Source organism: Abramis brama (genome assembly GCF_963993115.1).
Source record: "Abramis brama genome assembly, chromosome: 14".
NCBI lineage: Eukaryota > Metazoa > Chordata > Actinopteri > Cypriniformes > Leuciscidae > Abramis > Abramis brama.
Genome location: NC_139976.1, coordinates 32,505,397 through 32,521,408, shown reverse-complemented (window position 1 = coordinate 32,521,408; position 16,012 = coordinate 32,505,397). Strand labels below are relative to the sequence as shown.

The following is a 16,012-nucleotide window of genomic DNA, read 5'->3' as shown; positions in this document are numbered from 1 at the left end:
CTGTAATAATCCAAACATGGATCTTAACTACAGTGAGGAAAATAAGTATTTGAACACCCTGCTATTTTGCAAGTTCTCCCACTTGGAAATCATGGAGGGGTCTGAAATTGTCATCGTAGGTGCATGTAAACCGTGAAAAATCCAGAAATCACAATATATGATTTTTTAACTATTTATTTGTATGATACAGCTGCAAATAAGTATTTGAACACCTGTCTATCAGCTAGAATTCTGACCCTCAAAGACCTGTTAGTCTGCCTTTAAAATGTCCACTTCCACTCCATTTATTATCCTAAATTAGATGCACCTGTTAGAGGTCGTTAGCTGCATAAAGACACCTGTCCACCCCATACAATCAGTAAGAATCCAACTACTAACATGGCCAAGACCAAAGAGCTGTCCAAAGACACTAGAGACAAAATTGTACACCTCCACAAGGCTGGAAAGGGCTACGGGGAAATTGCCAAGCAGCTTGGTGAAAAAAGGTCCACTGTTGTAGCAATCATTAGAAAATGGAAGAAGCTAAACATGACTGTCAATCTGGGGGCTCCATGCAAGATCTCACCTCGTGGGGTGTCAATGATCCTAAGAAAGGTGAGAAATACTTATTTGCAGCTGTATCATACAAATAAATAGTTAAAAAATCATACATTGTGATTTCTGGATTTCTTTTTTTAGATTATGTCTCTCACAGTGGACATGCACCTACGATGACAATTTCAGACCCCTCCATGATTTCTAAGTGGGAGAACTGGCAAAATAGCAGGGTGTTCAAATACTTATTTTCCTCACTGTATATTGTTTGCGATTGTGGTTCCGGAATAAGGGCTTTTATGCAACCTCTGTGTAACAATGCAGTCTTTTTTGCTGTTGTTTTACTAGAAAAACATAAATGTCATTTGGAATTGTTGGAATTACTTTTAGGAATTTCACTGTTTTCATTTTTGTGAGAAGTTTCTTGTTTTACCAGTTTTCATAATGTAATGTGTGTGTTAATTTATACTACAAATAGCCAATAATAAACCAGGAAACTAGATGAGGTCAAATTAACCATGCATTTGACTTGACATTCTCTTGATTTGTGCTTATAGGTGAAAGTGCAATCATTCTGATTAAATGTAAAAATGTATTTCTCAAATGACAACAATCATTGTGATTATAATTTTGAGCAAACTAATCACGATTATCGATTTAACCATTATGCAGCATGACGATAATGTGACAAGTTTTCATTGACTAAAACTAGACTAAAATGCCCAGACATAGTTGAATAAAACTTATCTAAACAAAAACAGGACATGGTCTAAATTTAAAAATAGCTTTCATTGAATAGTTTCAATGAACTGGATTGGTATTGTTATGCTGCTCCTGCTCTATTTTATGTGTTCATTTTTTTATTTCAATCAATGATTAGCTTCAGTTTTTCAATTTGATCAAGTGCGGTTAGTTGTTCCAGTTTGATGCTGTTATTTTAATTATTATCCATATTGTGTTTTTCAGATTATTATTATTTTTTTATATCAATACATTTTTATTTATAAAATAAAAAATACAAATAGTTAAATGCAATATTTATTAGCATCAATAAGTAGCTTCAATTGAACAATTTTTCTTTGTCGGCAGCTTGAAGCGCAACTTCCCTCTGTAATTATAAGCAGACTGCAGCTTAGCAAGCAACAGTAGTTTACAGTTCACCAATGAAAACAGAAATCTCTCCATTAACCTACAGTATATCAGCAATGTACATTGGGACAATTGCTTATTCTTATAGGGATGTGTTGAACTAGAAAGTGTTTTATACTGCAACCGATGACATGCAAGCATGACTGTCAGGTTAAATTCAATTTCCAGCCACAGCTGGGACTGTTGGCCTGCTTTGGCCCTGACCAGTCTTGGCATGTGCGCTGAGTTATGGGCTGAATAGAGAAGCACAATTGATATTTTTAAGGTTGAGGTTTCTAACAAGGTGAGGGCATAGAGAACCATTTCATCTGCAGACCTCTACAAGAATATGCATTTGGATTGAACAAGTAAGAAAACAGAAAGCATGAAAGAGCAAGAGATAGGGAAAAAGTAAAGCCAAATTGACAACAAATAGAAGAAAGGTTGTTTGTGTAGTTGCTAAGTGGGATTTGCAGGACAGTGACAAAGTTATTAATATAAATGAAAACAAGCAAGCAGTATATTTATTATTATATTATATGATCATTCATTTTATCTCCCGATACTATCAGTGTGTGCTGCCCAGTTCGACAGGAAGGGAGTGTCTGATTGACATGTATAACATATATGTGACGTTTAGGGGTGAGTAAATCTGGAGAACGGGAAGCTAAATTGAATTTACCCTGAAAATAATGCTAGCATGTCATCAGCTGCAGTATAAAACACTACTGGTGGTTTCTGGTTCGCCAGATCCCTATACGACTAAGCAATTGTCACATTATACTTTGTAAAATAAATCTTGTATAGTTGATTAAAATTTACCGAAACAAAACTCTTGAATATATATTCAGAGATTACATGACATGAACCTAGTAAAGTCCAGCAAATCCAGCCACTAGTTTTTTAGAGAGAAAAAAACTAAAAGAAGCCTTTAAAGATGATTTTTACATTTTGTACTGTTTCTTTAATTAAATTGACAGCTAAATGACATAGGAATGACACATTTATAATCTACAACTTATCAGTAATTTGATATAGTAATTCAATATAGTAATTCAAAAAGTCATTCTCATTAAAAAACAAACAAAACAAAAAGCAAATCACAGCAAAACAGAACAGAACTGCTGCACTATTAAAACTATCTATAACTAAACTGAACATTTTCAAAACTATATTGGCACTGGACTGTGGTTGCGTAAAGTATAAGGTGTTGTGTGACGCTGGTTGTGTTTGTTTGAGGTTGTGACTGTGGAGCGTAGAGTCTGGGGCTTTATGCTGGAGACGTGACAGGCTGTTATTCACAGTTCGGGCTGGTGTGGCTGCCTCTTCAGTTAAACACACACACACACACACACACACACACACAGCTTTGAATCTTTTGCTGATGTTTTTTTTTCTCCTCTTATCTTTGTTTTATTGTGCTTAGCCCTTTGAAGTCATCTCACATAGCAAACATTCGCTCGTTGCACACCACAGTCAGACCGATTCACAATCACTTCAGGCAGTGACCAATAAAAGACTGTTAATGACACTCTAGCTTAATCATGGGAGACTTGACGCTACACTTGATATATCTTCATTCACAATTTGAAAAAAATGAAATACCTTAGTGATGAAGGAACACACACAATCAAGCCAACTCACCGGTGGGTCCAGGTCCTCGGCATGCACAGTGGTCACTACGGTCCCCTTGATTGCGTTGGGTGCCACCATTCCCCGGTACAGCATTTGACTGAACACCGGCGGGAAGTCGTTCATGTCCTGTACAGAATATCAAACTTTGATTAGTGCCTCGATTCCTGCTCTCTTCGCCTGCCTTTACTCTTTTGCAACTGTCAGACTGTGCGCTAGCTCAGGCCCCATTAGCTAGCCCCGAACACTAAAACACTAAGCAAAAATGGCATTTATTCAATAGTAGATCATGCAGTGCATTAAGGATATGTCACAGTGCTATGTGCCTAGGGACTTTTTGGGGGAAAAGTTGGGTGAGACATAATTATAGCCGCTGAGAGACTGCAAAAGGCAGATGAAAAGGTTACTAGAGAGGATAAAGAGGCAAAGCTGAAAAGGGGTGTAAATATAGTGCAACAGTAGGGTTCGGAGTGAAAAACTCTATTCCTTTTCTCCATATAGAAATTCCTTTTTACCTATAACACATACCATGCCCTCAGAAGTTGTGCTATATGCTTCTTAATGTGATTTCAACTTCCAGTGAAGAACTACATTACCCATAATTCTAAACAGATATCCACCAATCAGAGAATTCACTGTTCTAGAAATGACAATCACTGCAAAAAAAGCTCAGTAGCAACTGTCCACTCCCATAAATATAAAAAATGTCTTACAACACTAAAGTCACTGATATATTTGTGAACATTTAAATATTTCACACTATATATACACTGCTTCAAAAGTTTGGGACCGGAATTAAAAACATTAAAAATCTTACCAATCCCAAAACTTTGAACGGCAGTGTATACAGTTTTTGTACTTTTTTTTTAACTTTTTTAACTTTTTTTATGTACTCTAAGTGGATAGTTTTATATCATACCAGTTTTATATTGCAAAAACGCTTCCGAATTTAGCCTCAGTGGCAACCGGTGCAGCGCAGTGTATGGAAATTATGGGAAAATTAAGCACAAAATTCAATCCTAATGAATTGTTGCATGAGAGGACAAAGTAATACTGATAAGATCTACAATCTCACTAAAGGTATTTAAAGCTTCTGGAACAACATTATTGTTTAATATACTAAAATGTTATGTTTAATATAGATCTGATGTGTTATATTATAATACAGTGTAATTATAATTTATTAATTGATTTCTGATCGACAGTTATTAGAAATATGACAGAAAAAGATTGCTACTATCTCAGAGATTTTAGAGGAAATATGTAAGCAGTCGGCATGCATAGTCCATTGTGACATTTCCATTGTGATAATTTGTAACACCTTATGGGATTTTTCCCTCCAATTTGAAATGTTTTTTTTGTTTTTTTTATTCTTTAAATCAATATTTGTAATGTTGTTTAACTGTTTGGTTCAAGGTTTAAAACTCTTTGAACTTTGAAATAGTAATTCTTACTTTGCAGAGGGCATTACCTTTTTCCCACAAAGTTATATATGTGAAAGATACAGCAAAGAGAAAGTGCGGTCGGCTCCCATGAATGCTGATGACAGGTGATTCCGGGAGATGCAAGAGACGCGATGTGACCTAATACACTCAATAGATCACCCATCTCCGAGTCCAAGGAGAGGCCAGGTGGGTTCAGGTATCCAAATTACACCTCCCTCCCCTGTCAATCCCCCCACCCTTCGTCCTTTCTGTGAGAATGCGCTTATTCAAGGATGCCCTTGAGTCTTGAGTCTCGACTAATAAAACTTTGCAATTGCTCACATCCCCAAAATAAAAGGTCTTGAGGAAAGTACTTTGGAGTGAAATTGGTATTTTTTTTTTCTCTTATTTTTCAATCCCACACATTTCTGTGTGTCTTCTCTCTTCCCAGATGAAAAATAAAATCTGTCAAGCCTTAAAGTAAATCTGCAAAGTGTAGTGAGTTCACGATGGTGCTCTTAGTCGCACTGGGACCGTTTTCTCCATCAGGACGGTGCCTTGGGGCCTCTATCCCATCATAATCACTCTGATATCCCGAGTCTACATGCATCAGGTAGCACATTTGTTTCCACCGTTCATTTCTGCTTTTCATTTTCCACAGCAACTAATTTTCAATTAGCCACACCGTGCACAGAAGGAAAATTAATAAATAATTCCAACACAGAAACAATTAGGGCTTCTTGGGAGACTGTAGAGGACGTAATAAGCTGTGCGTTTCCTTGCATGAAAATGCTTTTGCTTAAACTCTTTATCTTTGAAGCTGATCCAAATGCAAAAGGTTTGCTAACTGAAATAAACATGAAAAAACAGATGTGATTTTATACAACTGGTTAAATATCTAACAATGCCCTATCAAAGGGAATATAACAGTCATATGAATAGGGTAAGACATTGCAAAACTCTAGGTTAATTGTAGTCTAATTATCTTTTTAAAGTTCATAACAATAAGTAACTAACTTCACTGAATCAATATCTTTTGAAATAAAAAACTATATACCGATTATAAAATTTAGCAATGAGAGCAGAATTCATCTGGAACAAAAACCATAAGGATCTCAAAGAGGGTGACAGTATTTTAACTGGCATCCTTTACTCTAAATTCAACTACTAAAACTAAAAATGTAATTAAATAAAACACCATGTATATAACAGAGTTAAATGTAATGATTAACAACAGCATTAAACTAAACACTTCATTTCAAAAACTACCTTAAATCTTTGAATCATTTTTGTGAACTTTAATTTATTTGAACAGTCAAAATGAAGCGATTCACTAAAATTCACTAAATGTGCTAAATGACAATTTTGGAGAGAATATTTATTATTGTGTCAAGTCCCTTTACTGTAATTATGTGTGTGAACAGATTGTAAAAAAAAAAAAAAGAAAAAAAAAGAAAAGAAAAAAAAGCCAATTTAGCACTCTGAAATACTACCCTGAAACTTGTTGGGAAAAAAAGTAATGCACCACAAAATCCAAAACAAAATTCATGGTACAAAACTTGCTATCAATTCTTTTATTATAATCAACTAATTACAGTAGTCAACATTTGTGGATCAAAAAAGTTGTCCTAAGACAAAAAAAAAAAAAAAAAATTAAACTTGAAACACAACAAATGTTTCAAGTGGTTTCCCCAAATTCAACTGAAAATGCAACTTTTAATGACTTCTGCAGTCTCAAAATTATTCAGCTCCTTCATGGCAAGCATCTTCAGTACTTAGTAGAACACCTGCTGCAAACGAGATGTATAACCAGACACCAGCTTCTGGCAGCGTTTCTGAGGAATCTAAGCCCATTCCTCATGAACAATTGCCTCCAGTTCAGTAATTTTCTTGGGTATTCTATTTGTGCTGCAACTGCCTTCTTCAAATCCCACCAGAGATTTTCTATAGGGTTCTAGCCAGGTGACTGTGATGGCCAATGTAGAATCATCCAGGACTTCTTCTGCAATCAAGCCTTGGTGGAATTTGAGGTATGCTTGGGATCATTGTCCTGTTAGAAGGTCCAATGACGGCCAAGCTTCAGCTTCCTCACTGATGGCATGATGTGTTTTCTCCTAGGATTTCCTGATACTTCAATGAATCCATCTTGCCTTCCACACGCTGCAGGTTTCCAGTGCCAGAGGATGTAAAGCAGCCGCAGAGCATCACCGAGCACCACCATGCTTAACTGTAGGCAGAGTGTTCTTTTCAGCATATTCTTCATTCTTCTTCCTCCAGACACACTGCTGATCCATCGGGCCGAAAGGTTCCAGTTTTGTGTCATCACTCCACAGAACAGAATCCCAAAACTTCTGTGGCTTATTTATGTGATTTTGAGCAAACTGGAGCCGACTTTTCTTATGCTTTTCGGTCAGTAGTGGTGTACGTCTGGCATGGAAACCGCATGTGTTTAGTACGCACCTTACTGTGCAAGCTGAAACTGTCCTGCTGCAGGTCTTTTGCAGTCACTCGAGGGTTTTTCTGAACCTGGTAATGTAAAACCAGGTAATGTAACCACTGTTCCTTTAACTTTGAATATGCGAACTATGCTGGGAGATGGGCGCCACCATGTTTGTTTGGGCTGCAGTTCAGAGATTCCTGTCTGTTGGATTTATCAAAGCACATGAATTCATAAGTTTCTCCCGAAATACATGAAAGTAAGTGGCCGGTAAACCGGGAGAAGATTAGAGTAAACTTTATAGTTACTTACACTGTGTATCTGATATGAATAAAACACGTCTGCAAATATATTTGAATGGATTGTTATTGCTGCTTCCATAGACACTATTGTGTATTTTACAAACTATAAATGTATTGTTTTGCTATAAATTATATGTATGTAATTGTCTGAAACCTAAAATAAACATGTGGCTAAAAACACTGAATAGTTGTGATTTATGAAAAGCGCTGAGCGTGTCCGTCTTTGGCTCAGCCAGCCATAGCGCGGAAGCACATTTTGAATCTGGCCGTTATGTCACGTCACTGTACATTCGCTCCTTAGTGGTCAGCTGCTGCAGAGCGTGCCGAGATCGAAATTGCTAATGAGATGTAGTGGAAAATGAGAATGAATTTTTTGATTACGACTGTATGTATGTGTATGTGTATATACTGTATATACAGTATATATATATATATATATATATATATATATATATATATATATATATATATATATATATATATAAATATTAGAGCCCGATATTAGGCATTTTCCAAACTATCGGTATCGGCATTTATAATGGCCGATAAATGAATATTTACAAAATAAAATAAAAGCGGACGAAACACCCTTCAACCATGTTATGAGTGTTGGCGCTGCATAGTTTGTCCACCAGAGGGCACTATACAAGGAAGATCGCTAACATCAATGAGCTTGGAAATCACAACAAACTTATTCTGCCTAAATAAAGTAATGTATGGCAAGCCGTTTTAACTTTTATTCATTTCCAGGATATGAATTGTTGATATCAAGAATTACATTTTTGATATCAAGAATTACGTTTTTTGATATCAAAAATGTAATTGTTGATATCAACAATTTAATTCTTGATATCAAAAATGTAATTCTTGATATCAACAATTCAATTCTTGATATCAAAAATGTAATTCTTGATATCAACAATTGAATTCTTGATATCTGTAATTGTATTTTCACTAGTGAAATCTCACCATAGGCTGCCATTCAAAATCAATTGTTGATATCAAGAATTGATTTCTTACTAGTAGAAATATAATTTTTGATATCAATAATTACATTGTTACTAGTAAAAATGTGAATTACTGATATCAATAATTCAATTGTCACTAGTTGAAATATATATTATTGATATCAACAATTGAATTGCTACTAGTAAAAATTTAAATTTTTGATATCTGAAAATGTATTTCTGATATCAATATTATTTCAGATATCTAAAATGGCTTTCTTACTAGTAACAATCACATTCATGATATCAGAAATTAACATTGTCACTAGTGAAAATGGAATTATTGATATCAAAAATAAAGGTTTTTACTAGTAAGAATTGTATTTCTGATATGTGTATTCAGAATTTTAACTAGTAAGAAATACATTTTTGATATCTGTAATAGTTTTGTCGCCCTTTTAACATTTAAAACACATATAGGATATGAATTGTTGATATCAACAATTAAATTCTTGATATCAACAATTCAATTCTTGATATCAACAATTCAATTCTTGATATCAACAATTCAATTCTTGATATCAAAAATGGAATTGTTGATATCAAAAATGTAATTGTTGATATCAAGAATTTAATTGTTGATATCAAGAATTGTATTTTCACTAGTGAAATCTCACCATAGGCTGCCATTCAAAATCAATTGTTGATATCAAGAATTGATTTCTTACTAGTAAAAATATAATTGTTGATATCAAGAATTACATTGTTACTAGTAAAAATGGCAATTACTGATATCAATAATTCAATTGTCACTAGTTGAAATGTCTATTCTTGATATCAACAATTTAATTGCTACTAGTAAAATTTTTCATTTTTGATATCTGAAAATGTATTTCTGATATCAATATTATTTCAGATATCTAAAATGGCTTTCTTACTAGTAACAATCACATTCATGATATCAGAAATTAACATTGTCACTAGTGAAAATGGAATTATTGATATCAAAAATTAACATTGTTACTAGTAGCAATTAAATTGTTGATATCAAGAATAGACATTTCAACTAGTGACAATTGAATTCTTGATATCAAAAATAAAGGTTTTTACTAGTAAGAATTGTATTTCTGATAAGTGAAACTGGAATTTTAACTAGTAAGAAATCGATTCTTGATATCAACAATTGATTTTGAATGGCAGCCTATGGTGACATTTCACTAGTGAAAATACAATTACAGATATCAACAATTATAGTTTTTACTAGTTGAAATTCAATTGTTGATATCAAGAATTATCATTTTAACTAGTGAAAATGTAAATGCTGATATCAAGAATTAGCATTGTTACTAGTGGAAATGTAATTCCTGATATCAAAAATTGCCATTGTTACTAGTAGAAATCTAATTCCTGATATCAATAACAATAATTTTAACTAGTGAAAATTTAGTTGTTGATATCAAGAATTCATATCCTGCGAATGATTAAAAGTCAAAACGGCTTGCCTATTGCCATTCCCAGGATATAAATTGTTAATATCAATAATTATAGTTTTTACTAGTTGAAATTAAATTGTTAATATCAAGAATTATAGTTTTTACTAGTAAAAATTTAATTGTTGATATCAAGAATGAACATTTTTACTAGTTAAAATTGAATTGTTGATATCAAGGATTCATATCCTGGAAATGAATAAAAGTTAAAATGGCTTGCCATAGTAATGATTACTGTATTTATAACTAGCATATCTGTAGTTCCAGTCTCTGCATTGTAAAATGTAAGTTAGGCACGCGAGGAGTGAACATTTAGACATAGAGAAAAAGTATCAAACATAGCCTGTGCATAAAAGTTAGCTTTTCTTTTACACGTGTGTGAAATCCAAGTGTGCGTTGCTGACTTCGTTTAGCCGCAGCATTAACGAGTCACATAATGTATTTAGTGCATCACTAAGTAGTAGATTTTAGAAGGCAGGCAGCAAATGATGATTGAAAATGGTTTGTTGTAGCTTGATGGAATAGATGGATAGAATTAAAAGAGTGCAGGTAAAGGGCTAAGCAAGTTGACATTGTAATTATAAGGTAGCTTATAACATTGACATTTGGCAGACGCTTTTATCAAAAGCATTTCAAGGTACACATTTACAATCTTATCAGTTCCACACACACACACACACACACACACTCACACACACACACACACACACACACACACACACACGTTTATTTTTAAACTGCATTATCATATTATTTTAGTAAGGCTGAGGACTCTTAAATAACGACAAATCTGTTCATGTTTTGTTACGCGTTTCTGGATTTTTTTTAAAAATATATATCGGCCGATATATCGGAATATCGGATTTTTAAATCACCAAATATTTGTATCGGTATCGGCCTTAAAAATCCTTTATCGGTCAGGCTCTAATATATATATTATTTATACATCATCTGGCAGCTGAATAAATAAGCTTTCCATTGATGTATGGTTTGTTAGGATATGACAATATTTGGCCGAGATACAACTATTGGAAATCTGGAATCTGAGGGTGCAAGAAAATCGAAACATTGAGAAAATCATCTTTAAAGTTGTCGATTTATGTTCGCGATTGTGCTGCATTCACTCACACAAATACATGTTTTATATATTTATGGTAGGAAATTTACAAAATATCTTCATGGAATATAATCTTTACTTAATATTCTAATGATTTTTGCCATAAAAGAAAAATCTATAATTTTGACCCATACAATGTATTGTTGGCTATTGCCACAAATATACCCGTGCGACATGTGACTGGTTTTGTGACCCTGGACCACAAAACCAGTCACATGGAGCAATTTTATGAAATTGAGATTTACACATCACATGAAAGCTGAATTAATAAGCTTTCAATTGATGTATGGTTTGTTAGGATAGGACAATATTTGGTTGAGATACAACTTTGAAAATCTGGAATCTGAGGGTGCAAAAAAATCGAAACATTGAGAAAATCTCCTTTAAAGTTGTCCATTTATGTTCATGATTGTGCTGCATTCACTCACAAAAATAAATGTTTTATATATTTACGGTAGGAAATTTACAAAATATCTTCATGGAAAGTGATCTTTACTTAATATCCTAATGATTTTTGTCATAAAAGAAAAATCTATAATTTTGACCCATACAATGTATTGTTGGCTATTGCCACAAATATACCCGTGCGACTTGTGACTGGTTTTGTGATCCAGGGTCACATATTAGGATGCACCAATAAACAAAAATACTGTACCACCACAACCACCTCTTCTACACTTAACCAACAGCATTTCCAGCGAGAGCTAATTGACATTCATCCCGTGTGTAGAACTTAATCTTCTGAGACCTTACAAATCAGCTACTTGCACAACAGAGATCTTGTGGACCTAATGACCATTTCAGACAAAATACAGGGTCTATCTGTCAGTGTCCACAGGGCTTAGGAGTGGCTATGGAGAGCAATCACAGGATGGCAACATTTCGGGATATCCCCTGCTGAAAAGACCAGCTTAAACCAGTATGAATCTCCTTGCTTGCCAGGTTAGAACATTTGGCATAAATGGGTTTGGTTGGATACAGATAAGGGCTTTTCACAATGCCCTAAACCCTGGGTTGTCGTCACTCTAAACCTCACTTTTAACACAGGGTAAAGGATTTCACGCTTGTAATTTGGAAGAGGGGTTATGAAACCCTTCAGAGCAGGGCTAGCACTGCTTTTGTGGTATCAAACGTGTACAGTATGAAACGGTGCGGTGTTAGAATGTTACGCCTAGAACCAATAGCCAATCGTGCGCCTTGTATTTACATGATTGGGACAGTCACGGAAACACTGTACGTTGTATAAAAGGTATGTTTCAGTTCAAGGGAAAATGTCAAATGATGATAAAACACGACAATTGGAGTTAAAAATTAAGTATGTAGTTTCTGCGACACAAGTGGCACCTAGCTGAATTACAAAAATACAGCATATTTAGCAAATGCCCCTTTTGCACATTGGACCTACCCCAACTCAAAGACTAACATATTAGGGATACTTTTAGTTGTGTTGCTATGTGTCACGAGTCAAGTCATCTTTATTTATATAGTGCTTTATACAATACAGATTGTATCAAAGCAGCTTTACAGTGATAACAGGAAAATAAAAATAAAAGTCAGTTGAGCAATTGATTAGGCTAACACTGCCTAGAGTGAACGCAAGCATCTCGCTTATAATATCCCCATCTAATGTATCTGCACCGGGCACATTTTTTGACATACCCACTGTAACTATTTGAGGCTGTCTACACATCAAGGTAACCAATATGAACTGGGACATTTGGCTTTCTGAACAGGTTGCATCGCAATGCCTAATTTGCTCTGACATAGTCATGACCCGTTTAATCTTTAAAGGTCTAAATGCAGAGAAATTTGGCTTGCAATTCAATAACTGAAGCAGAATGTCTTTTCTCATGTAATGCATCAGTCATGGTCCCATACCAGCTAAACATCCTCTGGCTCCACCTGCTACTATATCCACGCCCAAACTCATACTATTGGTTGAGATGGAAAGAAATGTAAAGATCTGTACGGACCACTCTCAGTGTTTAGATTGTGCCTATGGGGCTCAGTGTTTACACTTTTGGGGGAGATAAACCCATGAATGGCATACCAAAGTAGTCAATGACAAAAAAAAACTGGGTTAAGAGAATGTATTTTAACTAGGGGTGTAACAATATATCGTGTCACAATATATCGCAATACAAAAATGCAACAATATGTATCGTGAATAGTGACAATATGTATCGTGAATAGTTCACCCAAAATAAAAATTACTATGTGAGAAAAAAATAAAGTTTTCAGAGATTTAGTGTCAGTTTTACTACATTAAAATATTATATATAATGTTGAATATAATGTATAATAATGCAATAGGGGAATATCTGTGTGAAAAAGTGGCCTACATTATTTTAAATGTGACAGAGAAACATATTCGTCTTAAATAATTCTGTATTTTCAGCTTCAGAATCATGAATATTTTTATTCTGGTGCTTTGCTTTCCTGTGCTTTGGGTTTCCAGCACCAAGTCCAAGAATATTCTTTTATACACACAATGTAATATCAAATTTATCAGTTTAATAAACAGTACATTTTTTGTTAACCTTTTATCATATGTCTTGGAGTATCGCAATAATATCGTATATCGTGAGTTCAGTATTGTGATATGTATCGAATTATGACATGAGGGTATCTTTACACTCCTAATTTTAACATAAAAAAAAAATCGTACATACTTCACCTTTAAGAGGCCATTTCATTCTTAGATATTTATAGTCCGCAAAGTCCATTGAGGATAAACAACAGTTGGAAATATTTAAATAGGAGGATGTGCAATCAATGACACTGACACCACAAATTTACAAATAAGAACGTTAACCTAGGGTTTAGGAATGTACAGTGTGAAAAGTCAGCATATGAATACCCAGGATAGATTGTTAACCCCAGGTAAATCATAAGCAGTGTGAAACGTGAAGCAAGATAACCCAGGATTTCATTTACCAGGATGTTTAGAATGACCCATGGTTAAATGGTTAATCCCTAAAGATTAGTCAGGAATTTGAGGGACATAATTGAGACTTACCAATACAGTGATGGTAACAGAGGCCAACCCCGGGGGCATTTTACCACTTCCGCCATCCACAGCCTCAACCACAAAGGTGCATGTTGTCCCATTAGGTAAGAGTTTCTCGAAATCAAGTGAGTGAAGCACCATCAGCTCTCCAGTGAGGGGGTTCACTGCAAACAGCTCTCTGGCCTCCTTGGTCCTGATACGGTATGTGACGTTTGCATCCAGATCGGGGTCCAGTGCCTGCGTGAGACAATCATTAGGATCAAAACACGAATGAGTAATTCTACTCTCAGCATTAATTAAACTCATTGGGCTTTATCTTACACCTGGTGCAATGCAGCACCAAGCGTGACAAGTGTTTTTTGCTAGTTTCAGTCCGACGCAGTTATCATTTTCACGTCCTGCGCCACGTTGTTTAAATAGCAAATGCATTTGCGCCCATGGGCTGCTAGTCTGAAAACGAGGTGTGTTCTGGCACATTGTTGGCGCATTGCTATTTTGAGGCAATAGATATAGACTGCGCCATTGACCAACTGAAACCTGGTCTAAAGTCAATGGCGCAATATTTTTTTTTGTTATTTAATGAGCGCGTTAGTAATGTGCGCCTATAGGTGGGTCCACAACGCGCGTACACGATCTGCTTATTAAACACACAGGAACGCACAGCAGCACACAAACATGCCAAATATTTAAAATAAAAGGATTACAATGTAAAAGATTATTATTGTGTACATAAAGATATGGTGGAATCCGGCTTGTCCCGTAGATGGTCTGCTTGCGCACATTTACCTCGCGCACGAGCAGTTCCGTTTGCGCTCTGGAGACGCGTTTGGTCTTTCCACTATCAAATTCCGTCATGTAAATAGCGAATCTGCCATGGCGCGAACACAACTGGCATTTAAAGGGAATGGGAGATGAGATTCTGATTGGTTTAATGCACGTAAATCCCAAAACACACCCATTACATTATGAGAATAGGGACGACCCTTTTAGACAATTTTTTCCCGTCGTTAAACTAGCAAAAGTGGATTCGGACATGCCCTAAGTGCACTTGCGCCGTGCGCTTTGGACCATGCGCTTAGATCGTTAAAATAGGGCCCTTACACTTTTTCTGAATAAACTAAATGACCGGGTTACAATAATGATTAAAATCAGAATCCTGTAGTGACCCTGAAGCAATGAGTAAATTAGAACTGGCAGCAAGGCACAGAGCAGCAGGAAATCACACATTCACCATCACATCAAACTGAACAACATACCAGAGGACACAGGCCTTTGGATGTTTCTATGAGGCAGAGTGTAGGTTCTGAGGACAAAATTGTCCTCACAGTGGTTATCAAATGGTGGGTAGAAACTGCAAAAATAGGCAGCAGGGTTTTTCTGATTGAAATGATAAAATGTAACTAACCATACAATCCAACCAGTTTCAAGTTAACAAGCTACGTATTTCAAATAAATTAACTTCAAGCCAAGAACACCTTTACAAATGTAAAACATGTCTGACTTGTCAAATTAAGACATAACATTAGCAAAGAAATGTTTTCAAGAGGCTAATTTCATGGAGTCATGTTTTTGATCTGGCCGTGTTTGATGTGTTGAATATGCATGTGCGGTGTGTTTGCCTGTGTATAACTTACACTGATATTGAGGATGACCATGCCCATTGGGCTGTTTTCTGGCAGTGTGACGTGATAGGCAGGCTGGGAGAAGACTGGGCTGTTGTCATCCACGTCCAGCACTTTGATGGAGAGTGCAATGGTGGTCCGGCGAGGGTCTTTGGCCCCATCCGAAGCCTCCACAACCAAATCATACTGAGCCCTCTCCTCGCGGTCCAGAGGCACAGCTGTGAAGATGCTGCCGTCTGTGCTGATCCTGAAGAGATCAGTGTGACTGACCAGACGGTAACGGACCTGCCCGTTAATGCCCAGGTCCAGATCAGTGGCCTGAATGTGGAAACACACAAACACATATACACATTTACCATATCTAAAAGA

At 35.7% G+C, this 16,012-nt stretch overlaps 1 protein-coding gene across 1 annotated transcript in view; it reads right to left on the bottom strand.

Annotated features, from left to right (window-relative positions):
* Positions 1–16,012, bottom strand: part of pcdh15b (protocadherin-related 15b) — a 239,017-nt gene that overhangs the window by 79,865 nt on the left and 143,140 nt on the right. The window contains exons 20-22 of the mRNA XM_084135704.1: positions 15,656–15,961; positions 14,031–14,258; positions 3,307–3,423 (exon numbers count right to left, since the gene is read on the bottom strand). Coding sequence (XP_083991830.1) covers positions 3,307–3,423; positions 14,031–14,258; positions 15,656–15,961 — 651 coding nt within the window. The remainder of the gene's footprint in view (positions 1–3,306; positions 3,424–14,030; positions 14,259–15,655; positions 15,962–16,012) is intronic.